General features: G+C 38.7%; 1 protein-coding gene across 2 annotated transcripts in view; it reads right to left on the bottom strand.

Annotated features, from left to right (window-relative positions):
• LOC135199377 (leukocyte elastase inhibitor-like) overlaps nt 1–20,963 on the bottom strand; it is a 31,752-nt gene that overhangs the window by 5,030 nt on the left and 5,759 nt on the right. Inside the window, exons 1-3 of one of the 2 annotated variants that reach the window (XM_064227362.1) lie at nt 5,416–5,607; nt 1,255–1,602; nt 329–467 (exon numbers count right to left, since the gene is read on the bottom strand). In XM_064227362.1, the coding sequence (XP_064083432.1) occupies nt 329–467; nt 1,255–1,574 (459 nt within the window). In that variant the 5' untranslated portion in view covers nt 1,575–1,602; nt 5,416–5,607. Of the gene's footprint in view, nt 1–328; nt 468–1,254; nt 1,603–5,415; nt 5,608–20,963 lie in introns of those variants that run through there. The other variant, XM_064227363.1, reaches the window with a different exon arrangement.

Here is a 20,963-nt window from a genome sequence, read left to right as displayed (position 1 = left end):
TATAAGGTTAGTCTAGGTTAGGCACAGTGTGAAATTGCTGGAAGCTGTAAGATGTCTATGAAATGCTCAGGTGCAGGCTGTAATATTAGATGTAAGATGTCTATAAAATGCTCAAGTGGGGCCTTGTTAATGAACTGACCTTGTTACTTGAAATATTCAGGTGCAGGCTACAATGCAGGATCTTTGATACTTACGGAAAGCCAGACCCCCGAAAAGTATCTGTTACGCAGAGGTGCTACTGCATTCCAACGTTAAGTTAAACGAGATCACGTGAGCTAAGTTATGCAAGGTTAAATTCAAGCTACAAAAGGGTCTGCTGTGTACTCACGTCGGTAAAATCGTTAATGCGTGTCTCGTTGGTGAGAATTTTCTGTACGCAGGACCTTAGAGTCAACCTCTGATCGATGTAAGCCCGATTAGCCAGGCTGAAGGTGTAGAGAGAGTTGTTCCTCTGCCTTCCATCATAACTGAAAGAAAACATTATATCTTAAAAATTATTTTCTACTAGATCTGTTTGGAACACTCTAACCTACGGTAATGTTATCATATTTCTCACGGTCCCTCACTTTAGTTTTTATTTTGGAATGGGATAGAATATAAAAATTAGGCCAAAGGCCAAGCACTAGTTATGAGGTCATTCACAGGGAAACTGTGTTTAGAAAAGCTTTCTAGATGTGACAGGGGGAGAACCTTTTGCAGTTGCACTAGGAATCAATTGCTAGGAGAGGGTGGATTTTGATTTATATAGTACAGATTTTTGGCATTATGCCAAGCACTGAGGCAACTAAGGCCATTCAGCGCTGAAACAAAAATTGACAGTACAGGTTTGAAAGGTGTTACAGGAGGAAAACCTCAAAACAGTTGCACTATGAAACAATTGTTAGGAGAGGGTGGGCAGTAAGATGGAAGAAGGAGAATACGGACGGATGTACAGTAAAAGGAATGAAAGTACTTGCAACTAGGGACTAAAGAGCCACTGCAAAGAACCTAAGTAATGCCAACGTTGCACTGAATGAGGTGCAATGACAGCACTAGCACCCTACAGGGAGGAGAGGTTGGAAACTAAGATGGATGAACGAGGATATGAATGGAAGTACAGTGAAAAGAATGAAGGGGGTTGCAGAGGTGCCTGGGGGATGCTTCAAAGAACCTTATTAAGTAATGCCTGCAGTGTACCATGTGGGGTGCACTGATGGCGCTAACCCCCTACAGAAGAGCAGGATTTCAGGATTGTTCAAAGATTCAACCACTCACAACAGCTCAAGTTCCTTCCAGAGTTTGACAGTAGACACCTTGTTCGAGACCTTCAGAGTAGCCTCCAGCTCCCTCTGCGTGTTGCCCCCAGACGCGAAGTAGGCCAGCGTCAGGGCATTCCAGATGCTGTAGGGGGAGAAGAAGAAGTTCTGGCTGGAAGTCGCAGGGGAGAGCCGCTTGTACAGGTCTAGACCGAAGTTCGTGATGTGAGAGAGGTCGGTGCTGTAGGTGGCTCCTTTGAAGTCGTCTTCGGGAGTCAGGCACTGGGGCCTCGCCACTCTGACGGCCGCTAGGAGGAGTAGTGATGTTACCCACCCCATTTTCCTCGTTCTTCCTTATCTTACTGACCTGAAATTGAAAGGGAAACTCAATTAGAATACACATATAACTATTGAGTGCATTGCAGTTCCTTGATGGATCCATTTGCGTTCAACCCACTAGGTAGCATCCGGGCCTGCTTGCAGCTCTCTGACGCTCATACCAGCACCTGAGCGCACCTGAATAGAATAGAATAGAATGGAATACAGAATTGAAACCAAAGGCTAATAACAAGTGCTGGGACCTATAAGGTCATCAGCACAAAAATGAAGTTTTCATAATAAAACTAATATTGTAATACTTACCTGAACACCTGAATTAGCCCTAATCGGGGAGTGTATTGCAATATGGAAATTGACAGCGAAAGGTTTGAAAGCCGTAAAAAGAGGAACACAGAGGTTTGAAAGGTGTAACAGGATTAAAACCTCAAAGCAGTTGCAATATGAATCAATTTAGAAGAGGGTTAAGGACTATAAGATGGAAGAAAGAGAATATGATAGGAGATACAGTAAAAGGTATGAAAGGTGTTATAAGCAACTAGGGGAAGCGACTCTGAAAAGAACCTTGAGTAAGGCCTACAGTGCACTGCATGGGGTGCACCCAACCCCCCCACTACAGGACAATTAATACATCATTACTGAGAGCAATTTCACACCATGGGGAGGTTCTGGCTTCCACGCACCACTGAAATCTGGAGTCACGTACACGTGTTTCCCCAGTTGCTCTCTGGGAAAACCCAAGTCGTGAGTGAGTATATATTCCTTTGGCCTTCGTCTCTCCGACCTTGAAAATAATATTCATAATGATGACGTGGAAATCACTTACAGATATACGTTTAGAAGGAATGCATTCAGTGGGGATAATAAGAGTATAATTGTTGAGTGTGTGTGTGTGTGTATGTAGGTATGTATCTATGATTATATAATATATATATATATATATATATATATATATATATATAATATATATATATATATATATATATATATATATATACACACATATACATACATACATATACGTATATATAAATATATATTATATATATAGATATATGTATATATAGATTTATACATATATATAAGTATATATTTATATATATAAATATATACTTCTATATATCATATATATATATATACTATATATATATATATATATATATATATATATATATATATATATATATATATATATATATATATATATATATATATATATATATATATATGTGTGTGTGTGTGTGTGTGTGTGAGTGTGTGTGTATACACACATGCAGGTGTACAGAAAAGCAAAAAAAAAAAAAACTCCAAACGTGTTCCACCTACACTCATATACCTGACCTAACTTTCACTGGTTGTGCAAAGACCTCGTGCATATAAACCTACACACGTCCTTTATTTAGACTAATAAAATAAATCCTATCACAACTTCCGTTGCTCATAATTCCGACACAGTCGCTTACAATCTATACAAATGGTCTACTTTTATTTATATACCAGTTTCAAGTTCCAATCTAGAACTGGAAATAAATCGTGAAATGATTCGAAGAGAAATGGCAGAAGACGAAGAGTAACAACCAAAAACAGGAACAAAAATGTGTAGGGCCACTTTTGGAGGAACTCATCCCAACATTAACCACCCGCCCCCCTCTCTCTCTACAAGGTCACATCTCTCTCTCTCTCTCGTGGGGCTATTTATAAGCCTAACGCTTATAGGCCTATGTTCTTTTTAATAACTTTCTACTTTTGACAGCACTTGAATGTGAATATATGTCTATTGTTCTAGATACTCTCTCTCTCTCTCTCTCTCTATGTGGGGTTATCACAGGCCTATCTTTTTCACTAGTTTCTGTTTGTCCTTACCTGAATATAAATAGACTTATTGTTACAACATTCTCTCTCTCTCTCTCTCTCTCTCTCTCTCGTGGGACTATTTAAAAGCATAAAGATTATAAGCCTATCTTTATCAGTTATTTTCCTCTACTGTCAGTACCTGACTAAATAGTATATAAGTCTACTGTTACGAGATACAATCAGCAATTCGAGACTTTTCAATCACTTTCCACTTTTCCACGATATTAATTAAAACCCTAATTCAATTTAGTATGTTAATTAGTGGATAAATTATTCATTTGTGTGCCTATTAATTTATTATTTCATTAAATGGATTTGTTAATTAATGTAGACGCAATTTGAGACTATTACAGTTAACTTGACCTGAATTTTTGGTATACATAGGTCTAACGAAAAACATTTATCACTCAATCTGAATACTTAACTCCTGCTATATACACTAATCCTATGTATAAAAAATAGACCTTTTTAACATTAATCCACAAATAATATATAAAAATATATAGACAGACTTTTAATTAAAAAAATATAAATATATTTTCCTGAAGAGACTATTTATTGTGAGCTGGTTCTCTATTAGTCTATTAAAACTTTTCACAGCCAATAATACAGGGTGTCCATAAAGTCCCAGTACCATTACAGGTATTTATTGCTGAGAATGGTCCTGGGACTCTATGGACACCCTGTATATCGTTTTTCGCTTCACAGAGTCAATCGTAGTTATCATTGCTTACACTGATTATAAAATCCACAAAGAATGTATAAAATTATTTAATATGATTTTGTCTTTATGGGGGAGAGGTTTAATACGGTTTTCTATTCATGAATTTTAGACCACGAGTGCAAAAACACACTTAAGAAATGTCAATATATCGTTCTTCACAACAGGTAAATCGTAGCCATAATTATTGTAATTAATATAATACACAAATACATCAAAATGTATAGAACAGTTTTTTTCCCCTCAAAAGGACATTTTTAATAAGTTTTCTGTTCGTTAACTTTAACTTCAACTATTCCTCTCCGCGACTATACAAATAAATAAAATAAAATTAAAAAATAACGCCTGAAGTGACGGTCACACAAGTAAAAAAGCTAATTCTAAAAAAAAAAAAAAAAAAAAAAAAAAAAAAAAAAAAAAAAAAAAAAAACAACTATAAAAAACATTTATTCTGCAGGAGTTGCGAGACTAACGAGAAAATACTCAAAATACAATGATTATAAAATATACAAGAAGCAATTAATTTCGAATGGCCTGAGGACGTAAAATACTTGGAAAAAGACAGTATATATATATATATATATATAATATATATATATATATATATATATATATATATATCGTTCTTCACTGGCAAAAAAGTAAGGCGTGATCAAAATAATGTACATTATTTATATAATCCACTATATATATTATATATATATATATATATATTTTATATATATATATATAATTTATTATATATTATATATAATATATTATAACTTATATAATATATATCTATATATATTATATATATATATATATATATATATATATATATATATATAGATATATGTATATATATATATATATATATATATATATATATATTATATTATATACATATACATATATAAACGTACAAATTTTGGTCCTTACTGGAAGTATATGCTGAACTATTTTCTGTTCGTTAATTTTAGTAACCCAGTGACTTAAAACAATAAAATAGGTAAAATCGTAATCATAATTATATAATCCACAAATATATAAATAAGTATTTAAAAAACAGGTTCTCGAGGGGACACTAAAAAAAAAAAAATAGTTCTCTCCCAAGACGATATTTTTAAATATTCCGTTCGTTAAATCTAACCCAGCGATAAATTTCCTGACTTTAAAACAATTAGAAAACAGGGCAATAGTTTACCGTTCCCAATCCAGGTAAAATTGCAGCCATATTGGTATTTAAATCAATTAAACCATATCTGGAATCACCACTGTCCAACTCACCTGCCCGCTAATATCTATTCCAAACAGTCTCCTGCCCAAACGGCATACTAAACTTCTCGTCGTTCATCTCGCTTATTTTAGTTTCATGAGTTTTTATGGGGGAGGGAACAACCTTCTCGGTATTCTCCATTATTTTTCGCGTCTTCCAGTTCCGTTTCGTCCGTCTTTCACCCCCGAAATCGCTCTAAATCTCTTTGAATTTAACGTCGCTTTCGCCCGACCTTGGACGAGTTCCAGTAAGAGCTTCTGCGCATGCGCGAGATGGCGCATGCGGGAGGAGGATGGCGGACAGTGATTGAGAACTCGTAAAATCCCCACTTGAACTTCGCGTTTTTGAGTACGATTCCGATTCCCAGGAACGCCTGACTAACATAATTAACTAATTTATGACTTAAACCTTCGTTGGAGCTATATAGCAACTTGATACTTAATTCTAAAAATAAATAAATCACAAAAAAAAAGGGGAGGAGGGTGCCGGACGGTGATTGAGAACACGTAAAATCTTCACTTTCACTTTGCCTTTTTAAGTACGATTCCGATTCCCGGGAACGTCTGACTGACATAATTAAGTAATAATTAACTTAAACCTTCGTTGGATCTATACAGCAACTTGGCAATTCCTTTAAAACAAATGGATAAATAAAAAAATAAAAAAAGGATTGATCAACTTGGCTCCAGCTACAAAAGGAAATCGAGCGTAACCAGCTGGAAATACCGAGATATTTCCTAGTATTTTTTTAAACCTCTTCCTCCCACCTCCTCCCTTCTTCTTCTTCGTCTTCTTCTTCCGTTTGTTTTAGGGGGAGGAAGCACGCACAAGGAAACCTGTTTAGTCTACGCCCTTTCTTTTTTTTTTTCTTCTTTTCAGTTACTAAGCTGAGACGCACACGGACGCCTAATCAATGATTGATCGATTGCATATTTTGCGTAACATGGCTTTTCGTTATGAATATGTTTTTTTCCAAACCGAAAGAAAAAGGATGAAATATGACATTGTTATGATACAATAAAGTTTCATACATACTTACCTGGCAGATATATACATAGCTATAGACTCCGTCGTTCCCGACAGAATTTCAAATTTCGCGGCACTCGCTACAGGTAGGTCAGGTGATCTACCGCCCTGCTCTGGGTGGCAGGGCTAGGAACTATTCCCGTTTTCTAATCATATTCTCTCTTCCACCTGTCTCCTGCGGGGAGGCTGGGTGGGTCTTCAATTGTATATATCTGCCAGGTAAGTATGTATGAAACTTTATTGTATCATAACAATGTCATTTTCATACATTCAACTTACCTGTCAGATATATACATAGCTGATTGACACCCTTTGGTGGAGGGCAAGAGACAGCTAACTAACTGACTAGACAGGTAAACAACCTATGTTGTAGGTATAAATAAACCTTAGTTCCTACCTTCTTAGATGGAAGACTTCGTGGCTACTGCCTAGGAGTCTGCATCATCTCAAGAACCTTAGCGAGATAGTGATCTGTGGCCAAGAATTCTTGTGGATCTGTCGATGGGGTCCCTTCCACTTACTCGACAGAATCCTAATTGGCGTTTGTCAATGGGAGCACATCCGCTTATATGACAACACGCACTAATTTAAGGAGCACACAACCAATCCCGATCACCCGAACCTAACCCATGTTAGTTCTAAGATTGCCTAGAGTTATCCCCAAACTCTTTGCAAACAACCACAAACTCGAAAATCATACATACAAAAATAACAAAATTTTTTGTACCCCTCTAATAGTCAGATGTCACTCGAATTTCGAATAACGAGAAGTGAAGGCCGCCTGCGCGACAACTGACACTCCCTTAAATCGAAAACCCGAGAACACATCCGACAAGAGGGTTACGTACATAATTTTAAGGATTGGTGCTTTCTCCTTTACCCAGAACCGTCTGTGCTGACACAAACGGACCTAACGAAAAGCATTTATCATACGTAACTCGTACGTCTTTTAAATAATGGGATGCAAAACACAGAGTTTGCATCTCCAATAAGTTGTGTCCAAGATGTTCTTTAGTGACATATTTCTTTGGAACGCCACGGAAGTTGCGATTGCTCTAACTTCGTGGGCTCCCACTCTTAGGAGATTAAACGAATCATCTGTACACTTCTTATGCGCTTCTGTGATCACACTTCTCACAAAGAAGGCTAATGCGTTCTTGGACATAGGTCTTTTGGGGTCTTTCACTGAGCACCAAAGACTTTTCTGCGAACCTCCCAACTGCTTCTTCCTGTCCAGATAATATTTTAGCGCTCTAACTGGGCACAGGGATCTTTCTGCCTCTCTGCCCACCAAGCTAGACAGTCCTTTAACTTCGAAACTCCTGGGCCAGGGATTCGAAGGGTTTTCATTTTTGGCCAGAAAAAGGGACTGAAATGAACACATTGCGGAGTCACCTTTGAAGCCAACTCTTGATTCAAGGGCGTGCAACTCACTGATTCTTTTGCCGTTGCCAAGAAGACAAATCATAAACAAACACTTTCTAGTGAATATTTGCGGAACGAAGTGCAGTGGTGAAGAGGTTCGAATTCCATCTGATGACAGAATAATTTAAGAACTACATCTAAGTTCCAGCTTGGAACCTTAGGTTCGCGTGATTTAGATGTCTCGAATGAACGAATGAGGTCGTGTAAGTCCTTGTCATTCGTTAGATCTAATCCTCTGTTCCTAAAGACTGCTGAGAGCATACTCCTGTACCCCTTAATAGTTGGTACCGAGAGATGCGACTCTTGCCTAAGAAACAGAAGGAAATCTGCAATTTCGGTTCACAGAGGTACTGGAGAGGGACAGCTTCTTCGACCTACACCAGTTTCTGAAAACTTCCCACTTCGATTGGTACACTCGCCTCGTAGATGATCTGCGGGCTCTAGCAATTGCATTTGCTGCCTGGCGAGAAAACCCTCTCGCTCTGACGAGTCTTTCGATAGTCGAAAGGCAGTCAGAGCAAGAGCGGGTAGATTTTGATGGTACCTCTCGAAGTGGGGTTGTTTGAGCAGATCTATTCTGTTTGGAAGAGATCTGGGGAAGTCCACTGTCCATTCCATCACCTCTGTGAACCAGGTTTGAGCTGGCCAATACGGAGCGATCAGAGTCATCTTGGTTCCTTCGGATGCCACGAATTTTCTGACTACTTCCCCCAGTATCTTGAACGGGGGAAAAGCGTAAACGTCTATCCCTGACCAGTCCAGGAGAAAGGCGTCTGTTGCATAAGCCCGGGGATCCTCCACCAGGGCACAAAATGTCTCTATCCTTTTGGAGAGGAATGTGGCGAAAAGATCTATTTGAGGCTTCCCCCAAAGGCGCCACAGGCTCTGACAGACTTCTGAGTGGAGTGTCCATTCTGTGGGAAGGACCTGGAATCTCCTGCTCAGTCTGTCCGCTCTCACATTCCTCTCCCCTTGAACAAACCTTGTTAGAAGAATTACCTCCCTTTGGTTCGCCCAAATCAGTAGGTCCCGTGCCAGCTCGTACAGAGCAAAAGAGTGCGTCCCTCCTTGCTTCTTGACATAAGCCAGAGCTGTCGTATTGTCCGAATTTATCTGCACGACTTTGCCTCTGACTAAGTGTTCGAAGCTCTTTAGCGCCAGGTGAATTGCTAAGAGCTCTTTGCAATTTATGTGCCATGACACCTGTTCTGCCGACCAGGTGCCTGACACTTCCCTGGGTCCCAATGTTGCCCCCCAGCCCGCCTCCGAGGCGTCTGAAAACAATGTCAGGCTTGGGTTCCGTACTTGCAGGGACACTCCTTTGTTTTCCTTTAGTGGAAGCAACCACCACTTCAAATGTTGTTTTATCTCTTCCGATATTGGAAACGTGTCCGATAGCTGACCTGTCTTCCAACTCCAACTTCTTCTTAGGAAGAACTGAAGCGGTCGAAGATGTAATCTCCCTAGGAGAAAGAACTGCTCGAGCGAGGAAAGGGTTCCCAGAAGGCTCAGCCATTCCCTCGCCGATGTGCGCTCCTTCCCTAGAAAGTTCGATACTTTGGTACAGCCTTTCTTTAGTCTCTCTTGCGATGGAAAAGCTCGAAAACCCCGAGAATCCATCTGAATCCCCAGATAAACCACGTTCTGGCTGGGGATCATCTGAGACTTCTCGAGGTTCACGATCAGTCCCAAAGACTTTGTCAACTCCAATGTTATTAACAGGTCCTCCAAACACTGCTTTTGAGACCTGGCTCTGATGAGCCAGTCGTCCAGGTACATTGAGACATTTATCCCTTTCAAGTGTAGGTGTCTCGCTACATTTCTCATCACGTCTGTGAAGACTTGAGGAGCCGTGGACAGGCCGAAACACAGGGCCCTGAACTGGTAATTTCTTCCTTCGAACATAAATCGAAGGTACTTCCTCGACGAATGGTGGATCGGGATGTGGAAGTATGCGTCCTGAAGGTCTATGGACACCATCCATACCCTTGCCGTAGTGCTGCAAGGACTGAGGCAGACGTTTCCATGCTGAACTTCTGTTGTTCGACAAATTTGTTCAGCGCACTTACGTCCAGTACTGGTCTCCATCCCCCCGAGGCTTTTGTTACCAGAAACAAGCGGTTGTAAAACCCCGGGGAGTTGCAATCCAGTACAAGTTCTATTGCCCTTTTTTCCCACATCTGTTCCACCATTTGCCGAAGAGTGTCCGTCATCATCTGGTCCCTGTATCTGGCGGACAATTCCCTCGGAGATGTTGTCAAGGGAGGAATGTCCTTGAATGGGATGCGATACCCCTTCTTGATGATCGACATCGTCCAAGTGTTGGCTCCTAAGTCTTCCCAGGCTTTCACAAAATACTGTAGCCTGGCTCCTACGGGTGTCTGGAGGACAGAACTCTCACTTCCCTTTCTTAAAGGCACGGAAGGAAGACCTACCTCTCTTGTCGGTTGACTTCCTTCTTGCGATCGGTCTAGTTGGAAGACCTCCTCGAAAGGGCTGTTTCTGGGCTGGTTGAACCACTTTCTTCTCCTCACTAGCCACAGGCCTACTCTTCCTTGATGATTGTCTAAGGAGATCCTGGGTGGCCTTTTCCGTTAGAGAATGCGCTATGTCCTTCACCAACTGCGAAGGAAAAAGGTGTTCCGAGAGAGGCGCAAACAATAAGGCGGCTCTCTGCGAATGAGAGACGGCCTTTGTGAGGAAAGCACTGTGCACGCTCTTTTCTTTAAAACTCCTGCACCATATAGAGAGCATACCTCAGCTGATCCATCCTGAACCGCCTTATCAATGCACGCTAGTATGCAATTCAGGGTTTCTGGGTCTAGTTGTTCATTTTCTTGAGATTTCTTGGCCAGAACCCCAAGGGACCAATCTAAGAAGTTAAAAACTTCTAAAGTATGAAAAAGACCTTTGATGAGGTGGTCCGTTTCGAAAGCCTCCCATGTAATAAACCTTCGCTGCATTCAAGGCGTGCCTTCTCGACGAATCCACCAAACTCGAGAAATCTGATTCAGCTGAAACGGGTGAAGACATCCCATATCCTCTCCCGTTTCGTACCAAATTCCTCTCCTCCCTGTAAGTTTGGCGGGAGGCATACAAAAGACCGTCCTCCCTAACTCCTTCTTCTTCTTGAACCAGGAGTCAAGAGATTGTAGCGCTCTCCTCATAGAAATGGCAGGTTTCATTTTGAGGAAAGAGGAGGACTTGAGTGTTTTCGTGCTCGAAAACTGCGAACGTGGTGAAGGGGGAGCAGCTGGTGTCAGAGAGTCTCCATATTCCTCCAACAGCAGGGACGAAAGGACTTTATAATTAGAAGATCCTTTCATTTCGTCCTCCGAGCATCTCTGGGTTAAGAGACTCGGAAGGAGAAGGTTCTCTCTACTGACTCTTCTCTTTCTCTCTTACGAGTGTCAGGTCAATATGAGGAATGCGCCTGGTGTACAGCAGGAGTATCTCGCCTGGGAGGAGTAGCGTATTTGGGATCCTCCTGGCGCCTGGCAGGCGCAAAGCGCCTCGAATACTCCTGGCTTTCAGCAGGCGCATGGCGCCTGGCAGGCGCGTTTTCGATCAGGCCGCCTGGCGCCTGGAGCAGGCGCATTTTCATCAGGAACGCCTGGCGCCGGGCAGGGCGCAAAGCGCCTTGAATACTCCTGGCTTTCAGCAGGCTCCTGGCGCCTGGCAGGCGCAAAGCGCCTCGAATGCTCCTGGCTTTTAGTAGGCGCATCCTGTCATAATACTCCTGGCGCGTGGTAGGAGTATTAAATTCCGCATCCTCCTGGCGCCCGGGAGAGGAATAAGCTTCGTAGTACTCCTGCTCCTGGGAGGAGTAACTAGTTCAGAATACTCCTGGTACTTGGGAGGAGTATCTGTCTGATGTTTAGAAGGAGCTTTCCGTCTTATAAGAGCTCTACTCCTAACAGGATCTTCCTCTTCATCCAGCTCTTGGCGCTTGCTTGAAGATCTTGCCCTACTCTTGACAGGAGTAGCTTCCTTTCCTATCTCTCGCCTGACTAGCGCACCGCCCCCCCCCAGAGATGGCCGCCTGAGCGACAACTCCCCTGGAGGATGCTTCGCGCCTGGCAGGAGATAGTTCTTTCGATCTTTTAATAGGAAGCCTATCATCCTTCTTACGAGTAGGCTCCCTATAACGATTTCCTACTAGCAAGGCTAATTGCTCTTGCATATTCTTCAAGATTTTCTTTGTTGAGGAATCTTCCGATTTAGGAGAGGGAGATCTGGAAGGCGCTCTAGGATCTCCTCCATTCTCAGAGTCTGACTGTATTCTCGCCCTCTTTACTACTGAAGGCGCTCCTCCTTCTGAGAAGCGCTCGGGACTCGAGTTGATCTCATGTTCCGCAGGCGCCTGGCGCCTGGCAGGCTCTTGCATACTCCTCTTCAAAGGACGGGAAAGATTCGACTCCTTCCACCCTCTTCTCGGAGAAGGCGAACTCGACGACGAAAAACACTCTCGTAGGACCCTTTTATAGCGGTCTTTAGCAGTCGATACGATCGATTCTGCCGAAGGGACGCCTGATCGTTGGGGATTCTCCACAACCCCCGTACGGCTTTCGACTTTCCTTCTCCTCTGGGCCAGGGAGCTTGGAAGAGGTCTAGGCCTGGGAGCGTCGCAGAGACGACCAGACGCCCCCTCCACGTGCCACTGGGGACACTAATATCACTGGTCACATTCACTTTGCTTACCTTCCAATGCTGCGACTTTTTCCTGCATTTTCTGAAGGGAAGCTCTAAGTTCTGCTATTTCCGAAGCCGAACTAGAGGGATTAGCCATTTGTGAACGGGCTGAAACAGAATGGTCATTATCATCATAGGAAGAAGCTACAGAGCTAGAAAGTAAATCATGAGAGGCAGACCTTCTATGGGTTTTCTTCCTCTCTCTATCTCTCTCTAACTTCTTCAAGTAAGAAGTTAGATTCTTCCACTCTTGTGCACTCAGATTCTCACACTCATTACACGTATTCTCAAATGAACATTCAACCCTTCTGCACCCTCTACAACTAGTGTGAGGATCTACCGAAGCTTTCGGAATCCTCACCTTACATCCCTCATTCACACACACTCTGAAACTAACACTAGAATCAGACATATTCACAAAATCCAAAAACCAAGTCCAAAAAACAGTCCACGATAGCGAATGCCAAACAACGATCCAAGTACGTCACCAAATATCAGCGAGAGATGATCAAAGCTTTGCGAAAACGAATTCTAGTCAGGAGGAAGTAACAACAATGTTGATACAGCCGGCGACAGAGAGATTATGATTAGAAAACGGGAATAGTTCCTAGCCCTGCCACCCAGAGCAGGGCGGTAGATCACCTGACCTACCTGTAGCGAGTGCCGCGAAATTTGAAATTCTGTCGGGAACGACGGAGTCTATAGCTATGTATATATCTGACAGGTAAGTTGAATGTATGAAAATAACGTATTTTCCAAGGAGAAATGGATGAAACATGACGTATTTTCTAGCAAAAACGGATGAAATACGATGTTTTTCCCTGGAAAAATTGACTCAGATACGTATTGCATTTAAATAAATACGTTTTCCCAAATATAGTGAGGGTTTTTTGTCTGGTTATGCGTTACGTAAAAAAATGTTTTCCCTTGAATTCTGTCTTCTCTCTCTCCTCTCTTCTCTCTCTCTCTCTTCTCTCGCTCTCTCTCTCTCTCCTCCTGTCCTCTCTTCCTCTCCCCTTCCTCCCCTTCCTTCTCTCTACACACACACACACACACACACTATAACATATATATATATATATATATATATATATATATATATATATATATATATATATATATATATATATATATATATATATATATATATATATATATATATATATATATATATATATATATATATATATAGATATATGATTTACTGGTCACTTTTAAACTTGATATAATTTCAAATAGTCAGAATGGCCTCATAACTTCCTGATTTCTTAAAATATTTTTTAATACACCCGTCAATACAAAAACCTTGAATCCAAAATGAAGAACAAATGAAGTAACACCAACTTCCGTGGGGGAGAATCAAATTCACACGCACACACACACACACACACACTGGGTTCAAATGGGGTTAGGCTAAAGCACTCGAATATACTCTGTTTTTTTTCATCAGTCCATCCGCCTGTGGTGTTTTTGTATGGTAACACTGCGTCCCAGGCTTTAGATAGTTACATTCAGCTTACATTCAACGATTATAATAATATCCTATTTCGAATATTAACGGTGTAATTCGCATACAGTAAATTATTAAAACACTTTTCAGTTGCAAATGTACACCCAGATATCCTTTTATTTGCCTAAAACTTACACGTAGCGTAACTATCTAATGCCAGGGACGCAGTGTTACCATGCAAAAACACCACAGGCGGATGGACAGATGAAAAAAAAGAGTATAGGAAGAAGGGTATAGTACTATGTACAGTACACATAAACCTTTGGGAATCGGATACAATCTTGTTAAAATACAGAATGGCCACTTGGCCTCTACCGGAGCGCGACCATCTTCCCGAAAAAGTACCTTTAATGCTTCCTGTAACCCAGGACAGACATAAGTAAAGAGCCAGCGTATGTCAAAGCAACACATCAAGACCTCTATACGTACTTTCCTCTCGAAGTCAATTTTCCTCCCAAGCCACAAAGTAAGGCCATAATTTTCTAATTTTGGGAAGGTGTTCGCACTATGGTAGAGGCCAGGTATTGGTATTTTACCCTAAGTGGATCCATTCTCTCCCAGTCATTACCATGGCATGGACGTTTCAGCCTAACCTATTTGCAGGTGGGTGGCGCCATCAGTGCGCCTTATGCAGTGCACTGTAGGCAATACTTTAAGGGTTTTTTGTAGTGTCCCATCCTTTGGGCCCTAGCTGAAACCTCTCTCATTCCTTTTACTGTACCTCCGTTCATATCCTCTCTCTTCCATCTGACTTCCTCAACCCTCGCCTAGCAATTGTTTCACAGTTCAACTGCAAAAGGTTTTCCTAATATGCCTTTAATACCCTTACTCTCAATTTCCCTTTCATCGTTGAATGACCTCATAGGTCCCAACGCTTGGCCTTTGGTCTAAATTCTAAATTCTATCCTGTTCTATTTGATTTCCATTTTGGATTCAGGGCTTCGATGGGACAAGCAAAGCCAAAAAGGGTTAGGATATGGACAAGTTAGGAGGTCCCTCTGTCACAGAGGCTTACATATATCTTTAGTAAAAATGGTTACAACATTCTATAACTTTCTATCAAAGCGTATAGTATCTCCTGGACAATATCAAATATAAAAATATATAGCACAGTAGCCATATTATCTATATAGGCTATACCAAAAACACATTAACTAATGCTTGGGGCTTAATATTTCTGCCAGAATAGCACAACAAAAATCAAGCAACCAACCATTCCGACAAGTCAAATTACCCACAATTGATATACCTACATCCATAGATAGTTATATGAATCAACCACTTTTGACCAAAAATAATTATATAAACTGACCTCATTTGACACACCTACATCTTTAAATAGTTAGATTACCAACATTTAACAACATACCTACATCCACAGATGCTTATATAAATTAACTGCATTTGACATACCTACATATTTAGATAGTCAAATACAGTATATATAAATTAATTCTGTGGTAATTCACAACCCTATTATGATATACATACATTTCTAGAGTAAGTTATAACAGTATTCCTTTCTTGCATATTGTATCACCCAAGACTAAAAGGGATGCAGCGCCACAGTTAATGTAAGATCCTCAAAAAATTAAATGTGCCTATCATAGGTTACATGAAGTACTGTACAAATAAATATGTATGTATATAATAGCACAGCTTTCATTAAACAAATCACCCCTGTACTTGTCTATATGAATACACGTACAGATAGGTTAGTTTCTAATTATTGATCTATTCACATCAATGTCAAATTGAAGTTAATTTGGCGTTGATATGAATAGATTCATAAAAACAACACTAAAATATATAAAATACTTTATATGAATACGATATCACGACAGACATAGTATGTATAAGATGACAAGAAATGATAAATGTCTATGGTTAATATTTGCTATGCAAAAATGCCCATCTAGTGCTAATCTAAATTTTTTTAAAAATTGGTTTTGGTATGACAATATTTATAACAAAGGTGATCCTTTCTATACAGTTGTTCCTGTAAAGTAGACTAACTTTAGCTACAGGGTATGGCAAACTTTAAAATGCAATCTAATGTCTTAGTCATTGAATTTTCTTGAGTATTTCTAAGCAACAACTCTGCATGGCCCCTGGAAACTGACTTTACCTATACATTTAGTGTTGCTGATGAAGGAGGCGGTATTGTTTATTGTCTGTCAATTAATATTAACCTGACATCTCTATCAGGGACTCTTCGTTCGGGAAAGGGGGGGGGGGGGGGGGGGGGGGGGGCTTGGGTAAGGGAAAATGTCAGGTGAAGCTATTATAAAAGGAACTATACTGAAATAACCTACCCTAACCTAACAGGCCGTGTTACTTAGAAGGGGGGCTCCACCCCCCAAGGCCACCAAGTGAAGGAAATTCCACCTTTTATTAACACTATGTATGTGTGACAGTATTCCAGGATGGCCAGCATACAATAATGTATTAGTTATAAGGTTAATTAGAAGCTAATTACAGTCGACCAACAAAAAATAACAGTAAATTCTTGACAAACATCCAAAATACTACAGGGAAAATCAATTTCCAAGGTAATATCCCATGAGGAGCTCTTGCTTAATTCTACCTACAATATAGATGAGACTTTTCATAAAAAAATAGTAAAAAATTGTTCCTGTAAACTAGACTGTCATAGGCTAGGCTATAGCAAACTTTAAAATGTACAGCTGCCTGTTACTTGCCTACAGGTAGGCTAATGACTTACTAGTACGATTGAATTTTCTTGTATATTAAGGTAATATATGTATATGTGTATGTATATGTTATGTATATATAAGCGAATACCACAGGAAAATGATAGTCAGAAATCCAAGCGCTTTCGTCTTTACTAGGACATTGTCAAGGAGCGAATGAAATACAATTGGAGAGAAAGGTCTCAGGTACACAACAAGATCAAGAATACAAGATGGTTAATTGTCAAAAGGGTAAAATTAAGAGATAATCCAGGATTATTGGATATCACAAGGTCACAAACCTAAACAGATTTGACCCTAACCGAAATTACAAAGTATCTTTACAGTCCAAAACATGTACAAACTGAATATATTAATTTTGTTGCTTATATTTATCTACAACTTTTTTCATTATGAAAGCATCAAGTTTAAATAAACCAAGACTTAAATTTAGAACATTTCTATTATTTGACTTGATGAAACAAGATTCAATTATATTACTTTTAACTGTCATTACATGGGATTAAGGCTCTTGCTTGACTCCAGTTAATAGGATTATCTAAATCTCTCATATGTACGAATAATGCATTCGATATTTGCCCAGTTCTCACAGAATATTGGTGCTGATTGAGACGTTGTGAAAGAGATTTACCGGTCTGTCCGTAATAGACTTTATCACACTTTTTGCAAGGAATTTCATATATGCAGCCTGAAAAATCTTTAGGAGAATTTTTGATTACTAAACTCTTGACATTAATATTACTGAAAACAACATTTATGTTAAAAAGCTTTAAAATTCTAGGAATATCTAAAAACCTTTCATCATAGGGTAATTTTAGAATGTTATGCTTACTAAATTCAAGTTTGTCATTAGTTGAATAAAATGTTTTTCTAGCTCTTTTCCATGCCACATCTACAAAAGTCCTTGGGTATTTAAGTTTCAATGCAATATCATAAATAGCTTGAATTTCAGCGTCAATAAACTGCGGGCTACAGACACGTAAAGCCCTTAGGAACATCCCAGAAAAAACAGAGAATTTAACATTTTGATGGTGATTGGAGTAGTAATGAACAAAAGGGGCAATGTTAGTTGATTTCCGAAAGACTGAAAAGGTGAAATTTCTATCATTTCTATGGACAGTTACATCAAGAAAATTCAAATTACAATTTCTCTCTTCCTCTACAGTAAATTTTATAGAAGGAACTAAATTATTGAGATTATTAAGGAATTCCAGGAGATTTTCGTGAACTGGCCAAATACAGAAAATATCATCCACATACCTAAACCATATAACTTTTTGGGACAAAATTCTTAGTAAGAGTTTTGTCTTAAAAAATTCCATGTAAATATTGCTAAGGACAGGAGATAAGGGATTAGCCATAGCCTTGCCAAACTTTTGTACAAAAAATTCCCCATTAAAACAAAATTTACTATCTTTGATACATAACCTTATGAGACTAATGAGGTTTGCTACATTTAAGGGAATGTTATGATGTTCTAATTCATCCTCCAAATATTCAGGTAAATCATCTACAGGCACTTTTGTAAATAAAGAGACAACATCAAAACTAACCATATTAAAATAAAAATTCAAATTTAAACTATTCAATTTGTTTATAAAATCAACATTGTTTTTAACATTTGTGTTAGAAATGTTTCCTACCAAAGGAGCAAGAATTTTTACAAGCCATTTAGATAAATATTACGTAACTGAGCCCACTGAACTAATGATTGGTCTGATAAGGTTATTGATTTCATGAGTCTTGACTAAACCATACATATAAGGTAGGGAGGCGCATTGTGGTGTAAACTGTTTAATTAAATGGTCCAAGCCTTTCAAAATGGATTTAATTTGTTTATTAAAATGGGAGTTCACTGTCTGTGTAGGATCAGACCTCAGTTTCGTATAAATATCAGTATCATTTAGCAATGTCATTATTTTACTTACATAGTCACTTTTATTCATTATTACCACTGCATTAGATTTATTTGCTTTTGTCACTTTCACTGTTTCGTCTTCTTTAATTTTCTTAAAAGCCTGGAGAAATCTCACGGGTACATTAGGGGGAGAAGGCTTGGTCATAGCACCATACACAATACCTTTACAAATATTGATATCATCAGGGCATAGGTTTTGATTCAATTTTTCCGAATAACAAAAGGATTTTGAAATGTCGACACAGTCCAGGTTACCATTAAATACACCAAAGCTTAACCATATACCAAAGCCGTTGTCGTAGCACTATCCACCTGGTTTGTCTGATAAATAATCATGAAGTCCACGTTGGCATGCTTAGTCCAGTCGCTTTCAGCAATAAGATTCTTCAGCTTGACTTGAAGCTTCCTTTCAAGACGGTTGCAGCACTTTCTCAATTTTCCGTAGCAATAATCCAGCATTCGATTCTTCCAATCGACAGGAACCGTCTGATTAAAGCCATACCGTCTGCTTCTAAGTGTACAAAACGCATCATCTACTTCCACTTTTGTGATGTCAATGTATTTCATTCGCTCCTTGACAATGTCTTAGTAAAGACGAATGCTCTTGGCTTTCTATCATTTTCCTGTGGTATTTGCTTATTTAATGAAGTCATGAGCATCTACTGTGATTTTTTAAGCACACATATATATATATATGTATATATATATAATATATATATATATATATATATATATATATATATATATATATATATATATATATATATAGTATATATATGTATATATATGTAATATATATATAATATATATATATATATATATATATATATATATATATATATATATCTATCTATATATATATGTATAAATATATATACACACACACACACATATATATATATATATATATAATATATATATATATATATATATATATATATATATATATATATATATAGTATTAGTATATTTGTATATATAAATATGGCGTATACTTATTATGAGTATCTATATATATACTATATATATATATATATATATATATATATATATATATATATATATATATATATATATATATATATATATATATATATATATCATTCGAGTACAAATGTCCTTTAATATCTAAATTCGCTCAACCTCGGAATTGATATTTCATATATGTACCGAAGGAGAATTTTTTAGTTGATAATAATTTCGTCCCCACATGGGATCGAACCACCGTCCAAGTGGACGGGAACGAAATCAGGATGGACAGTGATGCAATCAATTCAGCCAACAGAGACGCTATACGTTTATGTCGATTCTGACCTTACAAATCACCCTCGACCTCGGTGTTTTGTAATTAGAATCAATATGAAACCCCGTCTACCATGTGTGTATATATATATATATATATATATATAATATATATATTATATATATATATATATATATATATATATATATATATATATATATATATATATACAGTCGGCGCAAAAAAAAAAACCAACGCCCACTACATTTGTAAACAGATCATAGCAATGATATAAAAAAAGGAAAATAAAAGGGAATTTTAGTTCACTTATATTTTTTTCAATACTTAGACATTTCTCCATTATTTTTGAGTACAGCTTTTAACCTTCTTGGCATTGAATGTGCTAAATCTTGGAAATATTGTGCATCCATGTCTTCAAACCAAAATTTACGGATGGCATCCTTCAATTTGGGGAGGGACGTTTTCTCATCTGCTAGTGCCTTCAGTTTCCGTTTCATGTATGCCCAGCAATTTTCAATGAGTTTAAATCTGGTGAATTGCCTGGCCCAGTCCAATTTCTGAATATTAAATTCCTTAAGAAGGTTTGTGACCTTGTGAAATCGGTGGCAAGGTTGCTCCATCTTGCATAAATACACGCATGCCCAAAAGTTCCTTGTAAGGGACTAATTCATTTTCTAAGACATTTTCATAAATCTCTCCATTCATTGTCGTGCTCTCTGGGAGAAAATATAATCCCCCACTACCCCCATATCCGCTGAAAACATCCCCATACCATCACATAAGCTGGATGTTTCACAGTCTTGACTGTGTATTTTGATGCATAGCGGGTTAGATCCTTGGGGCCTCCTTACTTTTTTTGCCAGCGCTATGAATGAATGTGGAAGTTAGATTCATCGCTAAAAACTACCCTTTCCCAATCCTTTTCAGTCCACTTCAAATATTTTCTGCAAAAAGCCATCCTTTTTTTTTTCATAGGCTTAGTGAGGAGTGGCTTCTTTGCTGCAACACAA

The sequence above is a fragment of the Macrobrachium nipponense genome, chromosome 25, assembly GCF_015104395.2.
Source record: "Macrobrachium nipponense isolate FS-2020 chromosome 25, ASM1510439v2, whole genome shotgun sequence".
In the NCBI taxonomy this organism is placed as follows: Eukaryota; Metazoa; Arthropoda; class Malacostraca; order Decapoda; family Palaemonidae; genus Macrobrachium; species Macrobrachium nipponense.
Note: the sequence above shows the minus strand (reverse complement) of the source record. Positions and strands in the feature narration are given on the sequence as shown.